The sequence below is a fragment of the Pan paniscus genome, chromosome 11, assembly GCF_029289425.2.
Source record: "Pan paniscus chromosome 11, NHGRI_mPanPan1-v2.0_pri, whole genome shotgun sequence".
NCBI lineage: Eukaryota > Metazoa > Chordata > Mammalia > Primates > Hominidae > Pan > Pan paniscus.
The window spans coordinates 5691739-5716129 of record NC_073260.2 but is presented as its reverse complement, the minus strand read 5'-3'; the positions used below and the strand labels follow the sequence as shown (position 1 = coordinate 5716129).

General features: G+C 56.7%; 2 protein-coding genes across 2 annotated transcripts in view; one reads left to right on the top strand and one right to left on the bottom strand.

The window, feature by feature from the left end:
• The first annotated feature begins 252 nt into the window (after nucleotides 1–252).
• Nucleotides 253–23984, top strand: DBH (dopamine beta-hydroxylase). The gene is made up of 12 exons (XM_003822443.4): nucleotides 253–1580; nucleotides 4700–4846; nucleotides 7058–7315; nucleotides 8278–8454; nucleotides 9091–9193; nucleotides 12692–12858; nucleotides 16448–16591; nucleotides 17049–17087; nucleotides 17744–17803; nucleotides 21311–21438; nucleotides 21858–22017; nucleotides 22984–23984. The coding sequence occupies exons 1-12, from the start codon at nucleotides 1242–1244 to the stop codon at nucleotides 23113–23115; spliced, it is 1854 nt and encodes a 617-aa protein (XP_003822491.1). The 5' UTR covers nucleotides 253–1241; the 3' UTR covers nucleotides 23116–23984.
• The window catches only part of SARDH (sarcosine dehydrogenase), an 82909-nt gene continuing 77897 nt past the window's right edge, over nucleotides 19380–24391 (bottom strand). The window contains exon 23 of the transcript XR_008626631.2: nucleotides 19380–22165. The gene's annotated coding sequence lies outside the window, so the exon portion shown is untranslated. The remainder of the gene's footprint in view (nucleotides 22166–24391) is intronic.

Genomic DNA, 24391 nt, shown 5'->3' with positions numbered 1-24391 from the left:
GCAGCCTCCAGACCTGCCGTCATGGGTATTTGAGGACCTAAATGTTGCTGTCAGCCTATGACATGAATGTGCCCCTAAGGCTAGATTCTGGGTTTCTCCAGAGAGATGAGAAACAGGAGGGAAAAGGAAGGAAGGGAGGGAGGAGGCTAGGGAGGAGGGACAGCTTCTAGTCCAGCTGGAGAGATCTGTCAACCCAGCCTGGGGGGTGGAGCTGGAGGGATCAAGCAGAATGTCCTGAAGGCAGCTGCCCTCAGTCTACTTGCGGGAGAGGACAGGAGGGAGAGGTGCTGTGGTGAGACTGACCCACGGGCCCACGGGTGGATGATTGCAAATGTCCTGTGGCAGGTGTGGGAGAAGCAGGGCTGCAGCCAGCTGCCCTGAGAGGCTTCAAATTCAGGCCAGATCTGCTCTGGGCAAAAGGAAGCTGTGGGTTTGGGAGCTTCAGAGACAGGGGAGCAGGCCTGTCACTCACCCTCTTTTCCTTAAAGGCTGTCACCCCCAGCGGTGCACCCTGCAGCCTGCCTATCCCCTGTGCAGCTCCAGCTCCGTCTGTCCCCAGCAATGCACCCCACGCCCATGTCCCCCACTCCCTATGATGCTCTCGCGCCTTCTGGAGCAGCAGTGGTACCAGCTGGAGGCTGTGGGAAAATTGAGAGGAGACAAAAGTGGGAACAGCAGGCCGTGGAGAGAGTGTCTAAACACAGGGACTATTTGGAGATTATCTTATTTTTGGTTTGAAATGGGCCCACCTGCTAGTATTGTACAAACGGCTCTGCTCGCTGGGCCAGGCCTGCAGTGGCTACGGGCCTATCCTTCACTGGTCAGCCTGGAGCAGCTCCTCAGACCTCAGTCTGCTCATCCGTGGGTAGAGGCGGCGCAGACCCCATCCCACTGGGGACTGGGCCAGACAGCCTGTGAGGCAGTCAGCTGGTGCCTGGCCAGAGGGTGTCTGAAAGGCCTCTTGGCTGCAGGGTGCATCTGCTTTTGGGACAGCTCTTCAGAGCCATCTCAGAAGGGACAGCATCCGCCTGTCTACTTCAACTCCCACTGATGACGTCCATGTGTCATTAGTGCCAATTAGAGGAGGGCAGCAGGCTGAGTGCTTGGCCTGGGGCGCAAGCTTGTGGGAGGGAAAATTGGATTCCCCGCTAGACAAATGTGATTACTCGTGCTGCCTGGACCCACCCCATTCAGGACCAGGGCATAAATGGCCAGGTGGGACCAGAGAGCTCACCCCAGCCATGCCCGCCCTCAGTCGCTGGGCCAGCCTGCCCGGCCCCAGCGTGCGGGAGGCAGCCTTCATGTACAGCACAGCAGTGGCCGTCTTCCTGGTCATCCTGGTGGCCGCACTGCAGGGCTCGGCTCCCCGTGAGAGCCCCCTCCCCTATCACATCCCCCTGGACCCAGAGGGGTCCCTGGAGCTCTCATGGAATGTCAGCTACACCCAGGAGGCCATCCATTTCCAGCTCCTGGTGCGGAGGCTCAAGGCTGGCGTCCTGTTTGGGATGTCCGACCGTGGCGAGCTTGAGAACGCAGACCTCGTGGTGCTCTGGACCGATGGGGACACTGCCTATTTTGCGGTGAGTCTCTCCTCCCTGCCAGCTCTCCAAACCCTTCCTGACCCGGCACCCCATCTGGCCGTCTTTCTGCACTCACCCTCCTTAACCCAGAAAGTTCTTCTGTCACCTCTCAGTGTTTGAGTTGACTCTGCTCTGAGCCAAGTGTGCACCCCGAGCTTGGGCATCATGGGGATCTCAGTTTGAGGACAAAATAGGAATGACATGCTTTCCATGGTCCTTGACTGCCCGCCCCAAATCACGGGACCCAGTAATCCCAAGGAATGGAACTATACACAGAGGACGCACACACCACACACACTCGTGCCGCTCCACACCCCACACGCGCATGAGCACAGACCCCACGACCCTCGGCCCTGTAAACAATGCCCACCCAGTACCACATCCCCAGAGCACACATGCCCACTGATGTGGGCCAGGTGGTGGCGCGTGGCTGGGCACAGCATGAGGCCTGCGCACCCATGGGATCCAGCCTGACCTACTGTGCTTGTACCCGTGGACCGACTGAGCAGGTGCAGACACCCTGCCCCCACCCACAGGTGTCGAACAAGCCCCACAGGGCTCAGCCAAAACTGTTAGGATGGGCTCTTGACTCCTTTCCGTCCAAATTTACCTCCACTCTTGTTTCACAGGGTGGAGAAAGGGGAAAAGTTTCCTTTCAAACTGGAGGGGACTTTAGGCCCTTCCACAAGCTGCAGGGGGTCCCCGAAGTGGGCGAGCCCACCGCCTACAATGGGTCCTGCTCCCGCCTTCCTTCCCATATGGAACTGGCCACCAGGGCTTCTTTGTGGATGAAACCCAACTCTCTCCACAGAAACACACAAAGGAGTGACAAAAAAGTTTTATTTCCAAAGTCAGGAGGTGCCTGCTTTATCTGGGAGTGCCGAGCTGGAGCAGGGGGAGCTGTGTCTGTGCGGAGCGGCTGGCTCCAGCTCCGCAACTTGGTCTCACCATGGGATGTTGGGGCGGAGAGTCCCTCTCTGCCTTTTTGGGTGTTGTGAATTCATGAGGGCAGATGGTGGCTGCTGTTTCTGGAGCTGAGCTTGATCCCTCCAATTCCCAAGACTCGGCCAGGAGGCACTTGCCTGTGTCACTAGTGAGGCTTAGGGCCACCCAGGTAGGGTGAGTGGAGCTGCCTGGGAAGGGCCCTGCTCTGGCCCATGGGGCTGCACAGATTCCTGTGCACAAAGACACTCTGTGGCTCAGGTTCCAGCCAAGAAAGACCTGGGACAGCCCTGATTCTGAGCCGTCAGCCGTCTGGAGGAGCAGCTGAACCCCATCGCTGACAGTTTGGGGTTCTTCGCAAGCCTCTGCCATGAGGCACCCTGAGTGCAGGAGCATTTGCTCCTCTCTGGGGCAGCGTCGCCCCTGCCTGCATTTCTCGGCTGCTAGGGAAGCCAGAGGAAGCCAGGTGACTTTGCCTTTCCGTGCGCTGGCAAGGTTAATTTGCACAACAAATTCCTACGAAAGCAAATGTCAGCCTTATTATTCCTCCCTAAGCAATATGTTCAACTAATATCTTCTTGATTTCCAGCTGAAATATCACAGGCGAACTTTCTGCCTCTGTTTAAAATGAGTCTCTCGGCAAACCAGCGGTGTCCCCAGCAGGGTTGCGTTGTGTGGCTTTTCTCTAGGGAAAGTTTTGCAGATTTCTTTTTTCTCAAGGAAATGAAGAAAAGATGTTTTACCCTGAATGTAAGATTAAAAAGAAACACAACCCAAAGTCCTTAAGGCCAAGGGCCCGAGGCTTTCTTGGGGTTTCCATGGGAAAGGCCAGGCAGGGCAGGGAAGCAGCTTTGTTTGGACAATTCTGGTGGGCTCTGGGTGGCTGGGGTGGTCTCTAGTTGCCTGGTTCCTGGCCCTAGGGTGATTTAGGGTTGGGGCAATATTGGCCTGGGGTGTGAGAGTCAGGTGGAGGAGGTAGCTAGGGATATGGGCTTGGTGTGGGTTGGAAGGTTAGGAATATGATTCTCACACACGCGTGAATGTTGGAGGGCAGGACAGGTGTAAACAACTCTGACCATCTGTTTGAGCCTTCAATCAATTAATAGATGCCAAATAGACAAATATGGAATCTAAGAAGGGCCCTTCTTGAGTACGAAGGGCAGCCTGCTTGTTGGGGAAGGCGCCTCGCTGTCTCTCAGTGGGTCTCCCTGGCGGTCTTCCATGTGACCTGGCCTCGGGCCACCGTGTCCCTGCCCCTTAGGGCCCAGTGCAAGGGGAGCAGCCGGAGACGGGGAGGGCAGAGGTCACTGATCCAGATCCCAGGAAGCATCCTCGGAGAATGCAGCAGGTCCAATGCCTCCCTGGGCCTCAGTTTACCTTCTCCAAGCAGGGCTGGGACTAAGGTGAGGGGAACAATGCCTAGGCTGCAGGGTTTAAAGTGGTGCTTCAGGCTGGGTGTGGTGGCTCATGCCTGTAATTCCAGCACTTTGGGAGGGCAAGGCAGGAGGATCGCTTGAGGCCAGGAGTTCAGGACCAGCCTAGGCAACATAGCGAGACCCTATCTCAAAAAAAAAAAATCCAAAATTACATGTATTTATAAAGTAATAAAGCAGTGCTTGTTCTCAGGGTTGTGCCAGTGCAGGGTGGGCACCTGCTATCAATCACCATCTTAGATGTGGCACCCTGGTTTCTCTCTCCTTTCCTGTTCATGTCCCACCCTGTTCCCAACTCTCCCCTTTCTGAGGCTCCGCAACTCTCCTGCCTGCATGAATGTGGGCAGCATTGGTCTGAGGCATTGTTCCCAGTCCCGATGAGGCCTTGGGAGCCTCAGGCATCTTCTTAAGAAGCTCAGTGTCTCGCCCGCCAGGCCCGGGAATGCCCATGGCTAACAGAACCTGTGACCTGCTGGCAAGTGACAGCCCTGGTTCCTGGCTGCAGAGGAGGAACCAACTCCACTGTCGGGGCTCATCTCCACTGCCTCCAGGCAGAAATGGAGATAGAAGGTGTGAGTGAAGCCACAACCCCAGGCAGAACGCTCAGATCCACAGGGACTGAGGCCCAGCATCCCCAGCTCAGCTGGCAATGAATGCGGAGCTCTGCCGGGGAATGCCCTCTTCCCCTGTGGATTGGCCCGGCTTGGCTCCTTCATGCCTGGAGCCCAGTGCTTGTCTCTGCAGGACGCGTGGAGTGACCAGAAGGGGCAGATCCACCTGGATCCCCAGCAGGACTACCAGCTGCTGCAGGTGCAGAGGACCCCAGAAGGCCTGACCCTGCTTTTCAAGAGGCCCTTTGGCACCTGCGACCCCAAGGATTACCTCATTGAGGTAAGGGGTGGCCGCGAGCACCCAGGAGGGCGTGGGCTGTGTGTATCATGCTGCCATCCTGCGCCAATGTCATAGTACCTTTCCTGTCCCCGATAAGTCTGGGGCCTGGGCCTGGCCAGCTATGACAGAGAGAAAGCCAAGGAGGATGGCCAGAGGCCGTGGTGGGGCCAAAGCACTTAGGATGGTCCAGCTCTGCTATTGCCCCTGAGCCCTCAAAGAAGCAGCTCTTTGCCAACACGTAGCTGACATGGTTTCTAGATGCGGGGCTTGTGCTGAAGCCTCTCCCATTGGACTAGACCTTGCTTCTGGATGTCTCTCTCCTCCTGGTCCTGTTAACCATCAGGTGGGATTCTGGAGCCCAGGCGACCTGGCTTTCCATCCCGGCCCTGTTGCCAGCTCGCTGTGAGGCTCGGGACAACTCCCCCTCTCCTCTGGACCTCACTTTGCCCATCTGTAAAACGGAGATGGGAACTAGATGATCTGTATGGCCTGACCAACTCTGGGAGTTCATGGGAGCCATAAAACATTGCAAAAGCCATAGGCTTCTTATGCTGCTCTAAGAGCCCCCCAACCTCTTAGGGAAAGCAACCCACCTTGCCCTTGAAGACAAAACTCTTTTAACTCTAGCACACCTGACAGCTTTTGTCTTGTGTAAGTAATCCTTTGGTGTGGCAGTGGCCTGGGCTGGCCGTTAGTGCCAGGTCTTAATCATGGGTGTAGCTGAGTGACCACACGGGAGGCCAGTGCCATCGAAAGATTGATTGCATTTCCGGAGAGAAGGGGCACCTGTGCCGTGCAGGGCCACCTGCAGAGCCCTGGGTTTGGTCAGGAGGTAGATGCAGGAGCTAGGGGAGAGCCCAGGCCTGAGGCTTTCTTGGGGTTTCCATGGGAAAGGCCAGGCAGGGCAGGAAAGTTGCTTCATTTGGACAATTCTGGTGGGCTCTGGGTGGCCGAGGTGGTCTCTAGTTGCCTGGTTCCTGGCCCTAGGGTGATTTAGGGCTGAGGCAATATTGGCCTGGTGTGTGACAGTCAGGTGGAGGAGGTGGCTAAGGATATGGGCTTGGGATGGGTTGGAGGGTTGGGAGTATGATTCTCACGCACGCGTGAATGTTGGAGGGAAGGGCAGGTGTAAACAACTCTGGCCATCTGTTTGAGCCTGCAATCCATTAATAGATGCCAAATAGACAAATATGGAATCTAAGAAAACAGAACAGCTGGCTGTTTGCCAGATGAGGAAACTAAGGCCCGGAGACGGGGAGTGGATGTACCCAGGGGTTCGGGGTGTGCTGGGGCAGACCTGGTGCCAGAAGAGGTGTTCTTCCAGGTTGTTGAGCCCTTACCCTGCTTCCCAGTGGACGAGGCAAGGGTGAGCAGAGAACCCTCTGGAAGCACCTCACAGGGGGAGGCCAATGCCTGTGTGTGCTCAGCCCAGTGGCCCCAGGCCAGGTATAGGGGCCTCTGCCTGGAGTTCTGGGCGTCCCCTGCACAGGGCGGCCCACCGGCTTTCCACAAACTCAAAGAGCAAATTAGCCACCCACACGGGTCTGCACTGTGGAGTGCCCAGAAAGCTATGAAAGGCACTTTCCACACCCGATCCCCGTTTCCATTCATGACAGCATGTGAGGAAGCCAGCCCCACATCTTGCCTCCTGAGTCTGTCTGTGGCCTCCAGCACCGCGTAGATCCACGGAGCTTTCTGTGGCTGCTTGGTCCCCTCCTGCCAAGCTGGTGGTGACTACATAATATAGCGTGGCTCCGCAGCTCAGCGTGACCATCAGCAAGCCCCAGGGTGGTTCCTTCCCTTCATAGAGGGCACTGAATCCTCAGGCTGGGCTGCTGAACTGACCAATGATCCCCCACACCCAGTCCCCAGTGACCTTGGGGTTGGTGGAGAGAACAAATGTTCCGGCCACACTGGCTCACGGCGGGCCCAGTAGTCACTGGTTGAATGGATGTTAAGTGAACGTAGGTGGAATGTGTTTAGAAGAGAAAAGTATTTGATGGCCGGTGCAAATAGGGGATCCTGGGGGTCGTCAGCCCGGGATTTGGCCCCAGCCAGGGCCATGCAAGCCTCAAGGGTCCCTTATTCACAGAGATGAGAGTGAGGTGTGTCACCTGGTAGGTGTGGGTGGGCAGGGATGTGGCATCCTCTCAGGAGCCCAACTCTGGGGGCTCTGAGAGGGCGACCAGCTGAAACCCGTCTCGGCTGCAGGACGGCACTGTCCACTTGGTCTACGGGATCCTGGAGGAGCCGTTCCGGTCACTGGAGGCCATCAACGGCTCGGGCCTGCAGACAGGGCTGCAGAGGGTGCAGCTCCTGAAGCCCAATATCCCCGAACCGGAGTTGCCCTCGGACGCGTGCACCATGGAGGTCCAAGCTCCCAATATCCAGATCCCCAGCCAGGAGACCACGTACTGGTGCTACATTAAGGAGCTTCCAAAGGGCTTCTCTCGGCACCACATTATCAAGGTACATGCGGGTCCAGGGTCGAGGTCCTCGCCCAGCCCTGCCTTCCTCCCGGGCCTGGGTTGTCCCTGACCCTGGAGAGCTGTCCACAGTCCTGGTTGGACCAGGTGTCCTCTTATCACCGGAACCTCAGGCACCTGCCTGAAGTCCCGCAGGAGCAGCGAGTGGTCTTGGCTTCCCCACCACTCTGCTCACTCCCCTACCCTCAAAGGGCCTCGGAGCTCCCACTTCCCTGCCTGGACCAGAGTGACCAACATCTTGACTTCTGCATCTTTCCTTGGGACTGGAACTGCTGTCTGTCTGCCAGGCCACCTCCCCCTTCATGAAAAAGCAGCTCGAGTCAGAACTCACTTGCTCTCGAACACCCGCCCGGGGAAGACAGAATAGCAAAGGCGATAGCTGTCGAGTGTCCACTATGCCACTAGTCCCGGGGGAGGCGCGAGGTGATCCCTCCTTCATCACAAGAGCCCCTAGTTTCCAGCAGAGGAAGTGTGGCCCAGGGAGGTTGAGTGTCCAGGGTCACATAGCAAGAAGGGGCATGTCCTTGAAGGTGCACTCAGAGAGGTTATGTGAGTGTCCAGAGTCACACAGCAGGAAGAGGCATGGCCTTGAAGGTGCGCTTTGGGCCCGGGCTCTAACCTCAGGGCTGCCCTGCCTCCCACTGGGGCTGCAGGAGCTGGCCCGGCCACAGCCCCACATGCATGAGGACGGCTGCGTCCTGTCCCTGCCTTGGCAGGAAATGGCCTGTACGAACCTCATTTCCTTCACTCTGGAGCTGCCTACGGGATTTCTTTCTGGGCTGATGGCTCCACCCTCAAGGCTGTGAACCCCAGAAGTGCCCCTGAAATTGTCTGGATCATCCCTCCCATTTTACAGATGGGCATTCGGAAGCCCACGGAGGAGGGCTGCTGGGGAGGGGAGGGTGGGCGGCCGGTTCCCGGGCTCAGGGGGCTGCCTCCTCACAGTACGAGCCCATCGTCACCAAGGGCAATGAGGCCCTCGTCCACCACATGGAAGTCTTCCAGTGCGCCCCCGAGCTGGACAGTGTCCCCCACTTCAGCGGGCCCTGCGACTCCAAGATGAAACCCGACCGCCTCAACTACTGCCGCCACGTGCTGGCCGCCTGGGCCCTGGGCGCCAAGGTGCGTGCCCTGCGACCCCAGCATGGTGTCTCCTGCCTGGGCCCCTGGCGTCCCCACACCTCTGTTTCCCCAGCTTCACCATCTCAGAGGCTTCAAGAAGGGGCTCCCAAGGGAGCTCACGAGGCCACCAGAAGGGCCAGGCCTGAGGTGGCCCCCTCGCCTCTGTGATGTCTGAAATGCCACCTGCTTCCAGCCTTTTTTTGATTTTCCACAGAAACGCAAGTGCCCCAGGACCTTATGCCCTCAGTGGGTCCTGATTCTGTTTCCCAACTGGAATCAGGGTTTTGTGTACAGAGTGGTCCCAGGGCTGGCTGGCGGTGGGGCCAGTGTTGAGGCCTCCACAGGCTGAGACGATGGGGGTCTCCCCAGCTCTTACACCCGTCTAGAGAAGGGGTTTTGGGGGAAGGCTCAGCCCTAGGCACCAGCTCCTCTCCCCAACTCCCTGACCCGAGTCTCACAGGATGTTCCTGGGGCGTGTAATGAGCTGCCTGTCAGGAGGAAGCGTCGCTCTAATCCTGCTGCGCCCCCTCCACCACCCCTGAGGCTCAGGCCCCAACAGTTGACTGGGTTTGCCCCTGCCCAGACCTGGGGCTCTCTCAGGACACACCCGTCTGTCTGACACCTTGCCCCACACAGGCATTTTACTACCCAGAGGAAGCCGGCCTTGCCTTCGGGGGTCCAGGGTCCTCCAGATATCTCCGCCTGGAAGTTCACTACCACAACCCACTGGTGATAGAAGGTAGGGGGCTCTGCTGCCATCCTCCTCCTCAGAAGCCCTAGGGCTCAGCTGTGTTGAGCCAGTGAGCAAATCCCGCCCTTCGTCTGCCCAGCATGGTGCCCCCGCTGTACAGCTCCTCTTGGCACGAGGCCCTTGCGTCTGCCTCATCCGCTGTCCATCTTCCACGGCTGTGGTGGGCTCCCAGGGACAGGACCTCGAGGGGCTCACTCCTCACAGCTTCGCCAGGGCCCAGCAGTGGCCCCACACCTCCCTCCTCGTCCCTATAATACGGGCTGCCGTCGGCGCAGCACTGTGCATCCCAGGGGAAAGGACAAGGAGAATTTTCATAAGGGAAGCTGCCAGATGCCAAGTTCCACATACAGGGAGGCGAGTGTGCATAAACAGGGAGGTGGTAGCAAAGCAGGGCATATTCCAGGACACAGGCGCTCCGGCCTGGCTGGAGTGCAGGGACGGGAAGGGGAGCTGGGGCAGCTGCTGTTGGATCACCCATACCTGAGGGTGGAGTGAGCAGGGTCAGCTTTTAGCATGGCAAGGCCAGGTGATGCTGTCTCAGAAACTGAAAAAAATACTTCCCTCTTTCTGTTGCACCAGCATCTTTCACCATATATAGACACACACGCACACAATGCACACACACACGCACACATGCACACACGTACACATATGCACACAGAAGCACACACATGCACACACTTTTTCTCTCTCTCTGAATGGTGCTTCTTCATTTGTGCAAGGTGCAGAAGTGGCCTAAGAGATAGGTGCTAGGCTGTGCCTCACCACCTTGGGGACGCTGGGTGGATGACCTCACCCGCTGCCTGTTCTCCCACCTCCCACAGCTATTGTGAAGCTGGGAAAGGCTCACGCACAGAACTTGCTGTGGGCACGGGGCTGTGCTCAGCTAACAGTCGCCTGTGGTTTTTTTTTTTCCTGGCTGCATAAGTAATACCTTCCGCCACTGTTGGAGTTATCTCCACATGCACAGAGAAGGGTATAAGTCAGCTTGGGCCTTAGCATGACACAGGATTTATTGCTCATTTAAACCCTGAAAGCAAATGGATTTTTGAAAACTCCTGAAGCATCAGGGAAGTCTGTCTCTTCATGATTATCTGGTTGTATTTATGGATCCTTTGCCAAATATAAGGACGCTCCTGTCACTTCACCCATCTTGAGATGGGCTGCTTTTCTATAAATATCAAAATCCCACAATTATTTCATGATTTAATCCCCATCTGAATTTTAACCAATTGCAACACCCTTTTTATTATTATCCTCTGATGTAATCAGCCTGGAGATACAGGAGCCGTTTGAGTTTGGATGGTGTAGGGGTGTCGAGGGAAGAAGGCAGAGGCAAGAGGAGTTGTTTTGGCCTCATCTTAAAGGAAACAAGTAGGGAGATGGTTGGGCCCCCTGGAAGTGCCCTGCACCCCAGTCCACAGCCCTGGGTTTGAACCTCAGCTTGGCCACTTCCCAGCCCTGTGGTCTTGTGTGGAGTCTTCAGTTCAGGCTCCATCCTCAGTTTCTTCATCTGTGAAATGGGGCTGATGATTCTCACTGTGCAAAACTTCCATGAAAGGGGTAGGTTATGCTTAGGGCATTTTTGGCACCCAGGGAAGATGTTAGTATCTGTACCACCCTCTTAGTTTGTTTGATCAGAAAGGGCAATGCATGTACACTGGTGAGAAGATGGACAGCAGAAAAGCATGAAGAAGATGAAACCACCCCCCAGCTCCCGGCTCCAAGTTTTGAAGTGAGCACTGGTCACCCGGCTATGTGTCTGTCCTGACTGCTTTTCTGGCCCATTAATTTTTTTCTTGTGACCAGAATTTTATATCTTTTTTTTTCGTTGTTGTTTGTTTTTTTACTTAAACTTCATCAGAAGCCTCTTCCCTGTGAATTAAAACCCCTTGTCAATTTCACACTCCTTGCCGCCTGACATCCCTGTCCTGTACATAACCCAGGGGGCAGAGCCTCCTGCTGCACAGCCCCTCCAGACCACCCCGCCATGTCCACCATGCATCCGGGGGCATGGGGCCAGGCCTTTAGATCCTCCGCCAACCATGAGCCCAGCCGATACTCAGAGCCTGGCTGCTGATTCACTAGGCATGGAGTTTCAGGAACGGTGGGGCTACCTGGATGACACCTGGTTGTGAGGATGTTCGAGTGGGTGCCAGCATCCCTGAACCTCTGTTTTTTTGTTTTGAGACGAAATCTCACTCTGTCACCCAGGCTGGAGTGCAATGGCACGATCTCGGCTTAATGCAACCTCCGCCTCCCAGGTTCAAGCGATTCTCCTGCCTCAGCCTCCTGAGTAGCTGGGATTATAGGCGCGTGCCACCACACCTGGCTAATTTTTGTATTTTTAGTAGAGACAGGGTTTCGCCATGTTGGTCAGGCTGGTCTCGAACTCCCAACCTCAGGTGATCCACACACCTCGGCCTCCCAAAGTGCTGGGATTACAAGGCGTGAGCCACTGTGCCCGGCCGCCTGGACCTCTGACCATCAGTTTCATGTGACCACTGAGAGGCTGGCCCAGGGAGCTTCAGGGACTCTCCAATTAGCAAACGGCAAGGAGAACTAACAGGTGTGGCCACACCATAATCAGGAGACACAGTCTCCGTGACTCGAAGAAGCACCATGTTATTCCTTTGGAAGAGGCCCTTGACTGTGGGCTGAGGCTCATAAAGGGACAGTGAGTCATCTGAGAGCACACAGCACGCTGTTGACCGAGCGGGACCTGGCCTGTGCATGAACGGGGGCTAGACCTGCAACGCTGGCCCTCCTCCTGGGGGGCCACATTCTCACTCAAATTGTTCCTGAGATGTCAGCTTGGTAGGTGGGTTCCTTGGGTCTGCAGGACATAAAGTAGTAAAAGTGGGGGCTGCTGGGAGGATGTGCTCCCTGAGTGCTTCTTGTTAACCTCCACACACACATACACTCACACTTGCCCAGCTTTGACGCAGGGCCAGGGCTCTTCTGTGCCATCGGCAGATGGGAGTTCCATGCCCTCTTCTTTGCCCAGACCACACCCTGCAGGTTGTCACCGTCCTGCAGGCTGATTTCCAGCTTAGGTTCCTTTGAACGTGGAAGAAGAACATCAAAGCACTTATGAAACAATCTGAGCACAGAACTCAAGTTGTTTACGAGTTTCCGTCTATCAGCAGCATCTCACCCGCACCTGATTCCATGGAGGCTTTAAGTGGCTCACGTGGATCACATCTTTCCACAGCATTCAACTAGTTTTCATAGAAACAGCAGCTCTTTCTTCCCAGTGAGTGTAGCCTGTTTGCGTTAATTGATCTTGCGAGCTGCCTGGCATCCACAGGTGTGGAAACAAAGCCAGCCAGCTCTTGGTCTGCCTAGCAGGTGGGAGCAGATGGGGGGTGACCGGCCCTGCCTCCTGGCTGAGGGTGGCTGGGGTCATAGGGATAATCTGTCCGCAGGGGGAAGTGAGAGGGCCTCCACTCACCTCTCACCTCCATCCATCCCACCTTCTCCCAGGACGAAACGACTCCTCAGGCATCCGCTTGTACTACACAGCCAAGCTGCGGCGCTTCAACGCGGGGATCATGGAGCTGGGACTGGTGTACACGCCAGTGATGGCCATTCCACCACGGGAGACCGCCTTCATCCTCACTGGCTACTGCACGGACAAGTGCACCCAGCTGGTGAGTGGGGCTGGGCCCGGCACTGCACCCTCCCTCCTCCCACGTCCCCCAGTGGAGGCCTGGCAGGTGGTGGCCCACGAAGGGTGGCAGGCACAGCTTTGGTTTCCCCTGACCCTGAATCCCCCTGCGGTCCTCCCTCTTTTCTGTATGCAAGGGAACCCTGCTGCTGAGAGGCCATTTGTGTGTGTATGCACCTCCCTCTCCAGCAATAACCATGGCTCCCACTAGTCCACACCCACGTGCCAGGCTTCCACGAGCTGCATTTTAAAATATGCCTTCATTATGTAAGCAACACACACATGCGCTTGCCACTCACAAGCGCAGGCACTGCAGCTAAAGAGAACGCTCCCCTCATCCGCTGCCGCCTCCCCCTGAGATATCCACTTCTTGGCTCTTTGTGTCCTTCCAGACCTTTTTCCTGTATATTTCAGGAAGCTCTTGCAGGTGTTAGAAACCTTTTGTGTTTTTAAAAAGTTGTATTGAATAGTTTACAAATTTTTCAACAAATGGGAGGCATTTTTCTGGTGATTTTCCTTTTTATTGCTGCATAGTATTCCACAGGATGGGGTTTTCACCATGCACCTGAGCAGGGCAGGACTAGGTAAGGCAGTGAAGTGCCGGGTACAGGATCTCAGGGAGCACCCGTCCTCACGGCTATGCACGCTGGGTGGAGGCACAGGTTGGCGCTTAGACTGGCGCCAACAGCAGGTCCTGTCCTTGGCTTCTGGTGAGTTCAGGGAGTGACTACTAAAATCTCCTCCTTTGCTTGCCCTATCTTGGTCCAAGCCTGTGCTGAACTGTCTCCCTATCAATCAGTGTCTAGGCTGTTCTCAACTTTTCACCAATAGAAAGAAGCTTCTGGGAAATCCTTGTCCATGTAGGAAACCATTTTCTCATGTAGATTTCTAGGCATGAAATTGCTGCTCAGAGATGTGAGTGTTCCCTTGAGTAAATCTTGCAAAATGCCCCTCAGAAAGCCCATCTGCTGCTTCCTCCCACACATAGGACGAGAGGGTGCCCGGTTTTACTGACCCACTGGATTATTAATATTGTAAATATTTTCTGTCATTTGGGAGGAAGACATGTCAGTGTTGTTTAACTTGAATTTTCTATTTGTGGACTTGAGGATCTTTTCCTCTGCCTCTTGGCCATTTGTTCCTGTTTTCTGTTCATTCCTGTGCTCGGTTTTTCCAGTAGGTGGTTTGTTTTTCTTACTGTTGGTTTCTAGGAGTTCTTCTTATATGATGGATGTTATTTCATAGTTTGTGTATATGTTACAAACATTTCCTCCTGTGCGGTAGCTTTACTTCTCACAGTGACCTGCAAAGTAAGTGTTGAAGTACCCATTTCACAGATGGGGAGACTGAGGCTTGCTGGGATCACACTGCCAGCAGTCACGCAGAGTGAAGATTCAAATACCAGTCTGTCTGACTTTGAAAGCTGTGGCCGTGACAGCAGATTTCGTTGTAATGAGGTTTAGAGTGGATTTTCCTTCCTAGTAAATGGGTCGATTGGGATTTGTTCTTCATGTGGGTGAGCCCCCAGAGCATCCCAGTCTTCCAAGCAAAGGTTCCTCGAGGCTGAAGGGAGACGGGGCTCTCAGCCGGCATGGCACCCATTGTCTCCGGCAGGAAATCAGCTCCTTTTGTCCCAGACGGGGGTGGACACTCTCTCCCACTTCCCTAAAGTGCCCACTGGTGAAGCGTGGGCCCATGTAAAAGGCACCTTGGCCAGGGCTCATGGGGAAGAGCGGCTTCCGGCCAGGCAGCACTCACTGCCCCTTGCAGGGCCTTGGGGCCTTCGACCCCGCTGACCGCTGACTGTGAGAACGCCTCTCTCCAGCCTCAGGAATACAGACCCGCCTCCCCTTGCCAGAGTCCTCCACTACCTTAAGTAACAGAATGAGAATGTTCAGTCTTGTCTCTCCTTTAGCAGATAAAAGAGGGGCACAAATTCTGCAGCCAAAATCCAGCCTAGTCTAGCTATCCCAGTGAAATAGACAGGCCAAGACAAGAGTGCTGCTTTGGACCAGAGTGCCCAGAAGAGCATAGTCCTCCCTCCACCTGGCCGACACCTGGCATCTCTGGGCCAGGGTTGGCCTCTGGGGGCCAAAGGGTCATTGGGACCCAGGCCTGGCACACAATGGCCTCTCAAGCCATTGCAAGGGACACAAAGCTATAGGCGACGGCAAGGTCAAGGGCGGCCGCTGCTTGGGAGCGAGAGGGAAGGAGCAAAAGTGAGTCCTAAAAAGCTCGGCCATCTGGGACCTTCAGGGATGGGGCTGTCGGGACCTCGAGCTCTGGGACCTGCTGACTGCATGAACAAACTGGGCAGAGCCTGGCAGCGGGTGGGCAAAAGGACAACTGACTCACAAAGAAAATGCTCGATTTCAGGAAAGACGTGTTCTTTTCTTTCCTTTCTTTTCTTTTTCTTTTTTCTTTTTCTTTTTCTTTTCTTTCCTTTCTTTCTTTCCTTCCTTCCTTCCTTCTCTTTTCTTTCTTCCTTTCTTTTTTTTTTTTTTTGACGGAGTTTCGCTCCTGTTGCCCAGGCTGCAGTGCAGTGGCACAATCTTGGCTCACTGCAACCTCTGCCTCCCGGGTTCAAGTGATTCTCCTGTCTCAGCCTCCTGAGTAGCTGGGATTACAGGCACGTGCCACCATGCCCGGCCAATTTTTGTATTTTTAGTAGAGGCGGGGTTTTACCATGTTGGCCAGACTATTCTCAAACTCCTGACCTCAAATGATCCATGTGCCTCAGCCTCCCAAAGTGCTGGGATTACAAGCATGAGCCACCATGCCCAGCCATGGAAATGCATTTTCTATCTAAAAAAAGTTAGCATTAGGTCAGAGAAAACTTTCGTTCTCTGGAAGATTCTCTCATGCCCCAGTGATGGCATAAGACCTCTTGATGTGAGGGCTGCCATCTTTTCTGTGAGGCCGGCCTGCAGCCTCAGAGTGTCCAGCTGCAGCACCCCATGGTCACATCCATCTTGGTCCTGGATGACCACCTTCCAGTTGTAGCTGCAGCTCCCAGCTGTAGCACGGGGTGATGCTGAGCACAGGGAGAACGCAGCCTTGGCTGCTTTGAAGCTGAAAGGAAGCCACAACGCAGGGCAGCTGAAGGTCCTGCTCGGCCCACCACGTAGAGGACCTGCCAAGTACCATCTTCTGCCACTTGCTTTTCCCTGGACAGCAAGCCCTTCAGCACAGAGGCCACACGCTGCTCAGCTTGGTGGCTTTGCCACACCCTGTCCACGGGAGGCTCGCCTTAAAGGCCTGTTGACTGAGTGAAGATGAACCTGTCAGGCTTCAGGGGCTCAGGAGAGGATGAAGGACTCGGAAAGAAAGTCGCCCCTGAGTGGGACTAGGGGCTGCTTCTTTGGGAGCTGGGGGCTGTTGCGGCCACCTCGCTCTTCCCCATGAGGTTTCTGATGGTGGCTCTAACCTGGCCGGGGAGAAAGACCTAGAAAATGCAAGTGTTCCAGGGAAGCAAACTGCCCAGGGTGGCTGCTCCCTATCGGGTCCTGGCCATGGACGGGAGGGTCCCCTCGGGGGTCAGGCCCTGACACCGCAGCCCCCCGACCCCACAGGCACTGCCTCCCTCCGGGATCCACATCTTCGCCTCTCAGCTCCACACACACCTGACTGGGAGAAAGGTGGTCACAGTGCTGGTCCGGGACGGCCGGGAGTGGGAGATCGTGAACCAGGACAATCACTACAGCCCTCACTTCCAGGTAGGAACCTGCGCCCCGCCCCCACACCCTGCCACCACACGACCTCCTGGGTCTACTGTTTCCTGACACCATAGGGATGGCTCCAGGCTGGCTGCTTTCTCCTGGGCCAGCCCCACCCGCCCCCCACCCATTTCGCCTGTGCTCCCCACTTGGGTGTCTGGTGTCTGATCGTAGGGAGGCCTCTGGCACATGGCAGATGGTGGTGGGATTCGGGAGACCCAGGCAGCCCTCTGGGCACATCAATCTTGGTCTTGGATAACCACCTTCTGGTTTGAATCTAATGCCCTCCCTGGCCAGAAGCCACACTTAGCGGGCCCTGGCTTCCACTGTAGAGGCTGGGGCAAAACGGACACCCCCAGAGGTCAGGGAGGCCTGAGGGAGGACACAGTGGCCGGGGGTCTGGTCTGCAGCTCTCTGAGGTCTCCTCTCCCCCACCCCTCGGCTCTGCCTGCCCCAGGAGATCCGCATGTTGAAGAAGGTCGTGTCGGTCCATCCGGTGAGTGCCCAGCGGGAAGGCTGTCCCACTCACTGCCACCAGCTGGGGTGGCTGAGAGGGCTGGGGGGTGCCACCAGAAGGAGAGGGACACAGAAAGTGATAGGGGGAGGGAGAGCCATCCAGGGCAGGGGGAGGGTGCCTGTGGGTGGCTCTGGGCTGGGCTACCTCATGGGGAGACTCACTCAGGAGTTCATGGAGAGACGTTGGAAAGGGTGGAGCAGACAGGACACTCCCAGGGGACGCGTGTCCGCAGTCTGATGGGCCGACCACAAACCCGAGAGTGTTTGGGGGAGATGAGGGCACTAAGGCAGGCAGTGGAGCCCTGATCCCACAGAAGGCCAAGCCCAGGCCTCGGTGGGGACTTGCCCAAGTCCTTTGAGATGTGTCATGGCCCACCAGCTGCACCCCCACTGGCCTGGGCCCTGGCCCTGTTGTGACCCACTGGGTCACAGGAGCTGATGGTTTATAACTTGCTCGGGAACACTCAGCCTGTGACCTTCGCACATGAATCTGCTGGGCTCCTTGTAGTGGACGACAGGGACTGTACCCCAGAGGTGCCGTGGCGTGCACAGTGGCGTGGTCCCATGAGGGCGGGGCCTCGAGCACCTGCCAACGCCAGGTGGCAGGTGCTGATGGTCACATTGGCTTTTCCTCAGGGAGATGTGCTCATCACCTCCTGCACGTACAACACGGAAGACCGGGAGCTGGCCACAGTGGTAAGTCACCCCCGCTTCCCCCTGCACCTGCCCAGGGCGAGTGTTCAGCCTGAGCCATCTGAGGAAGGACGACAGGTCTTGACTCCTCACTTAGGGCATGGGCTCATCCCCTCAATAAGCCAGTCGTTCTCAGCTCCCTGAACCGCAGTGGCAGCATCACCAAGGAGCTTGGGATAAATGCAGCCTCCTGGGTGCCACCCCAGGCCCACTGAGTCAGAGACACAGGCAGTGGCATCGGGCAATCCATGTTTTAACAAGCTCCCAGCGGATGTTGACCCCTGCTCAAGGTTGAGAAGCACTCACTCCAAGAAGCTTCTCAGCACCTGGGGCGGGTGTGGGGAGAAGCTGTAGGACAAGAGGTTGACCTTTGCCCCGTGGAGCTCAAGGTGCACCAGGGAGACAGGCCTGGAGCACCTGCTGCTAACAACAAGCAAAATTACAAAATAAAACTTTAAAAACCAGGTTGAGGAGGCAGAGGTGCAGGGACCTGGGAGGGCCTCGTCAGAAATGTGGCTGTCACATGGAGCCCAGGGGAGAGGGGAGGAGGTGAAGGAAGGCTCTGTGCAGGGGCTGCGTGCGGGAAGGCCCAGAGGATGGAACATTCTCAGGATGGAAAGGAGAGGAGGAGAGGGTGGAGACATGGGTGGGGGTCAGGCAGGATGAGCATCAGCTGAGGATGCATTTTGGCTGGACTGCAGACAGTTCAAGGAGAATCTGCACTGGAGAGATCTGTTTTCAAGGCTGGGTATGCAGGCAGCACCAGGACACGGGCAGCCACGTGATGCATCACGCAGCGGGGCTGCTTCCGGGAGCCAAAGGGGATGCTGTTCACAATTACCTGGGTCCCAGGCACAAGCCAGGGCTGTCCTGGCAAATGGGCCACCTTGCCAGTGGATCTGTGCCAGCTGCTTCGGTAACCATGGTGGTCTCCAATAATTATCCTGTGAATTGTGTGGCTCAAGTGGAGCAGACCTGGGTTACAGCTACCCCGACATCCCTCAGCGCCAGGAGCTCAGGTCCATGTCACAGCCCTATTCTTTGTGTTTTAATCCAATGTGGATTCACCTGATGTTTACTGAGCCCAGACTGCCAGTGGTTTATTTTATTTTATTTATTTATTTTGAGGCGGAGTCTCGCTCTGTCACCCAGGCTGTGTGTTCTCAGCTTGCTGCAACCTCCACCTCCCGAGTTCAAGCGATTCTCCTGCCTCAGCCTCCTGAATAGCTGGGACTACAGGCACCTACCACCACGCCTGGCTAATTTTTGTATTTTTAGTAGAGATGGATTTTCACCATGTTGGCCAGGCTGGTCTCAAACTCCTCATGTAATCCCTCATGCTGGGATTACAGGCATGAGCCATAGCACCCAGCCAGTGTTTGTATTTTCACAGGTGAGACATAAAGGCTCAGAGAGGGCAGGCACTTGACCAAAGTCACACAGCTGATAGATGGCTGAGCTGGGATTTGACCCAGGGTCTTGTGCCTCACAGCTCTTACCACACCCTTCCTGTCTCCCTTGGATTTCAGGTGACAAGTGTCCTAGGTTCCTGATCACAAACTCAGGGTGGGGGCAGGACAGCTTTGTCAGTCCTTTATTCTCTCCAGAGGAGGTGCCCAGTATACCACAGCAGTGGCTGATGTCGGGTGCTTGCCACAGCTCAGCACTGCTCTAATAACTCATCCTAACCACACCAAGCCTTGCTGAGACCTCTGAGCAATCCCACCAGGAGATACAGTGAGGTCCAGCCACTCAGGCCACACAGCGAACAGGAGGTAGGGCTGGTATGGGTGCAGGTGCCAACTCCGACTGTGCCGCCTCTCGGCTAAGCACCTGTGCAGTGACTGAGTGGGCTCGCAAACAGAGGGTTCTGCAGGTGGAGCACCCCAGGCAAGTCCCCACCATCAGCCCCATTCTGCAGGCACGGCCCTGGGGCCAGGGATGGGAGGGTCTTGCCGGGCATCCAGCGAGGAGACTGCATGTTCCCTGCCCAACCTGGCTTCACGGTGGCAGAACTGACGCCACGTCCCAGGGTGTTCGGGGCTGCCAGGCCTGGTGAGCACCATGGACATCTCAGATGGCCGTTCTGCAGGTTGAGGCCCTCGGTGCCAGCGTCCCCGTGGGCAGTTCTGTGGCTTCCCTGGCCCATGCCCTCCTCTTGGCAGTGGCCACATCACAGCACCAGGTGGGATCAAAGGGGAGGGCAGCTCCCCAGGTGGACCTGAGCTTCTCACACTCTGAGAAGCCCTCACCTGCTGATCCAAGACACAGTGGCCTTTGAAATTCGATTTCCTTCCCCAGGGGAAAGAGGAGAACAGATTCTACACAGGGTTGGACTCAGTTCCCTTTTGATGTCTGTGGCGGCAGAGGGTGGGGAGGGAGAGGAACTCACACAGGAGGGCAATCGTCCCGATCTGACGGGGGCGGGATGGATGAGAAAAGCTGGGAAAGGAGGAATCCGGCCCAGAGAACAATGCTGGCAAAAACCCGTCCTGGCCAACAGGTGCCAGGTTTCGTCTCTGGGCAGAACTGTCCCATGCTCTTTGTCTGCACGGGAGGAGGGGGTGGCAGCTGGTGTAAGTGCCACGCCGAGCTTTGCCCAGTCCCTTTGTTCTGCCATAGAGTAAAGATTGCCTTTCTTCCCCACCAGCCAGATGAAATCCCCAGGCCTACAGCAGCTTCACAAACAGCAGGGAGCCTGGAGGGGCAAGGGTGGCCAGGGCGTCATGTCCCGGCCCCTGACCTGCTGGGGTCTGAGCAGCTGCCGGGGGAGCTTTGCTCTCTCCAGCCCCAGCTCCTCCAAGCTGCTGCTGTTCTTCCTCCTATGGCTGAGGCTCCACGGTCACCAGCTCCAAGAGCAGCAACCCAGCGAGGGGCTTAAAGCTGGCAGTGGGGACTCAGAGGGTGCCTGCCCTGCCCTTCCCATGCGATGGCAGGCCGTAGGGTTGCCGTGAGAGGCTGGAGGTTGTCGCGGCCTCTAGTCACGGTCCTGTCTTCTAGAGTCCCTGCTCCCCTCAGAGCCACGTTGGAGAAATGACTGGTGGACGGTGCGGGGCTGCAGTGGAAAGGGCCTCCCTTGTAGTCCTTGGCTCCAGGCTCTCGCTGGAGGTCATGGGGACAGCTTCCAGACAACAGCCGGGAGGCTGGGTCCACTCAGGCTGTGCCACCGATGCTGTGGCCACCACGGGGCGTCCCCTTGCCTGCTCTGAGACTCAGTTTCTGTACCCATAAAATGGGCACAATAACACCCCATCCGCTTGTCCCGTTTCATTTTTCTTCACAGCAACATCAGTACCTGATACGAATTTCCTGGTTGACTCACTCACTGCCTGTCTCTCCTGCCAATGGTGGCAATTCCGTGAGGGCAGGGACTCGGTTCCCCAGAGCATGCCTGGCACGGTGCAGTGAACAGACGAGTGGACGCAGTGAACACGTGGGTGTGGCGAAGCTGCTGGATGGCAGCGTCTGCGTGGCATGGCCCGGGGTTGACGGGTCTTCTCCATCTTGCAGGGGGGCTTTGGGATCCTGGAGGAGATGTGTGTCAACTACGTGCACTACTACCCCCAGACGCAGCTGGAGCTCTGCAAGAGCGCTGTGGACGCCGGCTTCCTGCAGAAGTACTTCCACCTCATCAACAGGTGAGGGCTCCCTGCACAAGCTCCCTGCCCCCAGGGAACCCCGACACAGAACCTCAGGCCTGTTAGGCGGCTGGGCAGATTGGAGGAGTCCAGGCTAAGTTCTAGGAGCAGAGACCTGTGGCGGCATCACTCACCCCTCCCCTCACTCGTTTCCTGCTGAGTTTGGATTTGGCTTGAGAGCCTCCTCAACCCAGCCTGGAGCAGCCATTACCCACCCGCCAAGGTGACAGGAGAGGTGAGGCTGTTGCCCGTGAAGGCAGCATCTGGGGTGGCCTGGCGGAGGCAGCGGGGCTGGGGAGGAGGTGGCAGGACGGTCGCCCCAGGGACAGGACTCGAGCTGCAGGGAGGTGTTGCTGGTGCCCACTGGGCTCCCTGCCCGTCAGCTGCTCCCCAGCCTGGCTGTTCCTTGTCCCCACCAGGTTCAACAACGAGGACGTCTGCACCTGCCCTCAGGCGTCCGTGTCTCAGCAGTTCACCTCTGTTCCCTGGAACTCCTTCAACCGCGACGTACTGAAGGCCCTGTACAGCTTCGCGCCCATCTCCATGCACTGCAACAAGTCCTCAGCCGTCCGCTTCCAGGTGCGCTGCCATGGGCCCGGGTGGGGCATGCAGTCGGGCAGGCCTCATGGGGGGCCCCAGTGAGGGGTGATGGGCCTGCACTCCGAACTGCTGGCAAAAGCACTCGCACAAGACAATGAGAGCAAGTGCCAGGGGGTGACACATAGGCCTAGACAGACAGACAGTCAGCAGAGAGAGGAGAGAGAGAGAGAGCACCAATAACGAGGCAAGGAAGGGAGGGCAGGCACCCTCTCTGGTGACACCTCCACACTGTACCGAATGCCAAATGCAGGTGGTGTGAGCAGGGCGCACTAACCTGCCTAAAAATAAAGCACCAGGGGAGGGGAAGGTAAGAAACGAACCAGTCTGAAGCTGCCAGCTGGTTTTTTCCTCCTTATCTGAGACCCACTGGTATTCGAAGGCATCTAATTTATCCTGAGCCCAGCGGGCTGTGGTCAGGAGCCCAGGGCCTATGCAGAGTTAGTCGCATAAGGTGCCGCAGCCTGGAGATCCAGGAAGATCCTTCCCAGAAGCATTTGGGAGCCAGATTAACTGCTAAGTCAAACATCCTCAGCACCAAGGGAAGGAAGGGCTAATACTGGCTTGCTGAGAATAGTGTGGGGTGGGCGTCTGATGGGGTTGAAAACTTGGCATTTGGTGTAGCCTTGAGGGGAAGAGATAGCTACAAAATATCAGAGCCTGCAGCCAGGGGCTCTGGTTGCTACATTAGGGTGAATGATTAAATTGGGTGGGGACAGAGGCGGGGAGAGGCCTGGATGACTCCCAGGTTCCTGACTAGGTGAATGGGAAGCCAGGGGAGGGGGCATTTACTGAGGTGAGGACCCCCAAAAAGCAACTTGGGGGAGAAGAGTGAGTTCAGTTTGAGACAAGCTGAGTTTGAGGGCAAGAATCCAAGAGGTGGCTGGGGAAGCAGCCACCCATCTTGCCCCTCCAGCCTCAGTTTACCTTCTGCCCCCTTCCTTGCAGGGTGAATGGAACCTGCAGCCCCTGCCCAAGGTCATCTCCACACTGGAAGAGCCCACCCCACAGTGCCCCACCAGCCAGGGCCAAAGCCCTGCTGGCCCCACCGTTGTCAGCATTGGTGGGGGCAAAGGCTGAGGGGGGACCTACTCCCCCCCTCCTCCATGCTGTCCCCGTGGGCTCACACCGGCACTGTGCACTCTACTCTGCGACGATCCCCATGGAACAGCCCTGCACGCCCAGGATGAAGGGGCCAGACCACGCCCCTGCCTGAGACCACGGTCCAATCCAGCCTTCTTCCCCCAGGGTCCCCTGCATGGCTGAGAGGGTGTGGGTGCCCTGTTGACCTACCCTGGACCGAGTGGACCGCGACCTCGTCCATTTAAACCTGGCTGACTCAGTGCAGGGACAGCCTGCACAGTGGTCCAGGGTCCAGCCCTCCGCCAGCCCTGTTCCACCTCACTGGGTGTGGCCAGGCTCCTGGGACAGGCACCATGCTGGGCCGGGGTGTGGAATCACCGGGAACGCCCCCGCCCCGCCGCTCCCGGTGTGCAGCGGGTGCCGCTTAAACATTTCCCTGCTGAGTGGCTCGTGTTTCACAGTGGGCGGCTTCCCTGCGACGGAGGCAGGACCAGGCATTTAGCTAGTTAGAGACTCGCCTGGGAAATTGCTCCATTCCTGGGTAAACAGATATTTTCGCCCACCTAAAGGGAAGCCCTGACAACAACTATCACCAAAAGACGAGGCGGCAAAGATCCAGCGGGGCTTCTGGGCACCGGTTCCACGTGGGGTGGAATTATTAGCACCAGCTTGCTTCTCTGCCGGTGGGGCCAGCGCTGAACAGACCGGGGTGGGGTCAGGGCTGTGCTTTCTGCGTGGTTCTGCCACTTAGGGAGTGTGCCTTGGGCGGGCCATTTCACATTCCTGACCCTCACTTTTCTCATCTGTAAAACTGGGCTGATGCCGTGCGGGCTAATGAGCCAATAAAGCTCACACTTGGGCTGGCACCCACTGGAGGTGGGTATGTTTGCACTCCGGGCCGTCGCTCCAGGAGAGAGAAGCTTGCTCCAAGCCTCCTCCCTGTGCCAGGCGTGGTACCAAGTGCTTCCCCCTGAGCGTCCTGAAGCTGCCTCAGCTGGCCTGGGTGGGTCTCCCCTTCCTGCCCTCTGAGCTGCCTCTCAGGGACAAGTTCAGCTCTTTGATGGTTTCTGGAGACAGTAACAGATGCACTTGTGTTCAGCCACTTCAGCAAAACGCTGCCCAGCCTCCTAGGGAGATGGATGGGCCTCGGAGTCCCCTCGCATCAGCTAAGCAGCTGCTGCTTCTGCAAGGCACTTCATCTCAGAAGGGAACTCACGAGCCCAGGAGCTCTGCCTCACGTTGTATAAATCACAGCTTCGTGTGGCCCATAAGT

What these genes read in the sequence shown, in the direction of transcription:
- DBH (XM_003822443.4), top strand. Translation starts at nt 1,242, where the DNA reads ATGCCCGCCCTCAGTCGCTGGGCCAGCCTGCCCGGCCCCAGCGTGCGG. An exon ending in CCTGGGCCCTGGGCGCCAAG is followed by an intron (nt 8,455 to 9,090) that starts GTGCGTGCCCTG and finishes TGCCCCACACAG; the next exon opens with GCATTTTACTACCCAGAGGA. An exon ending in ACCGGGAGCTGGCCACAGTG is followed by an intron (nt 17,804 to 21,310) that starts GTAAGTCACCCC and finishes TCCATCTTGCAG; the next exon opens with GGGGGCTTTGGGATCCTGGA.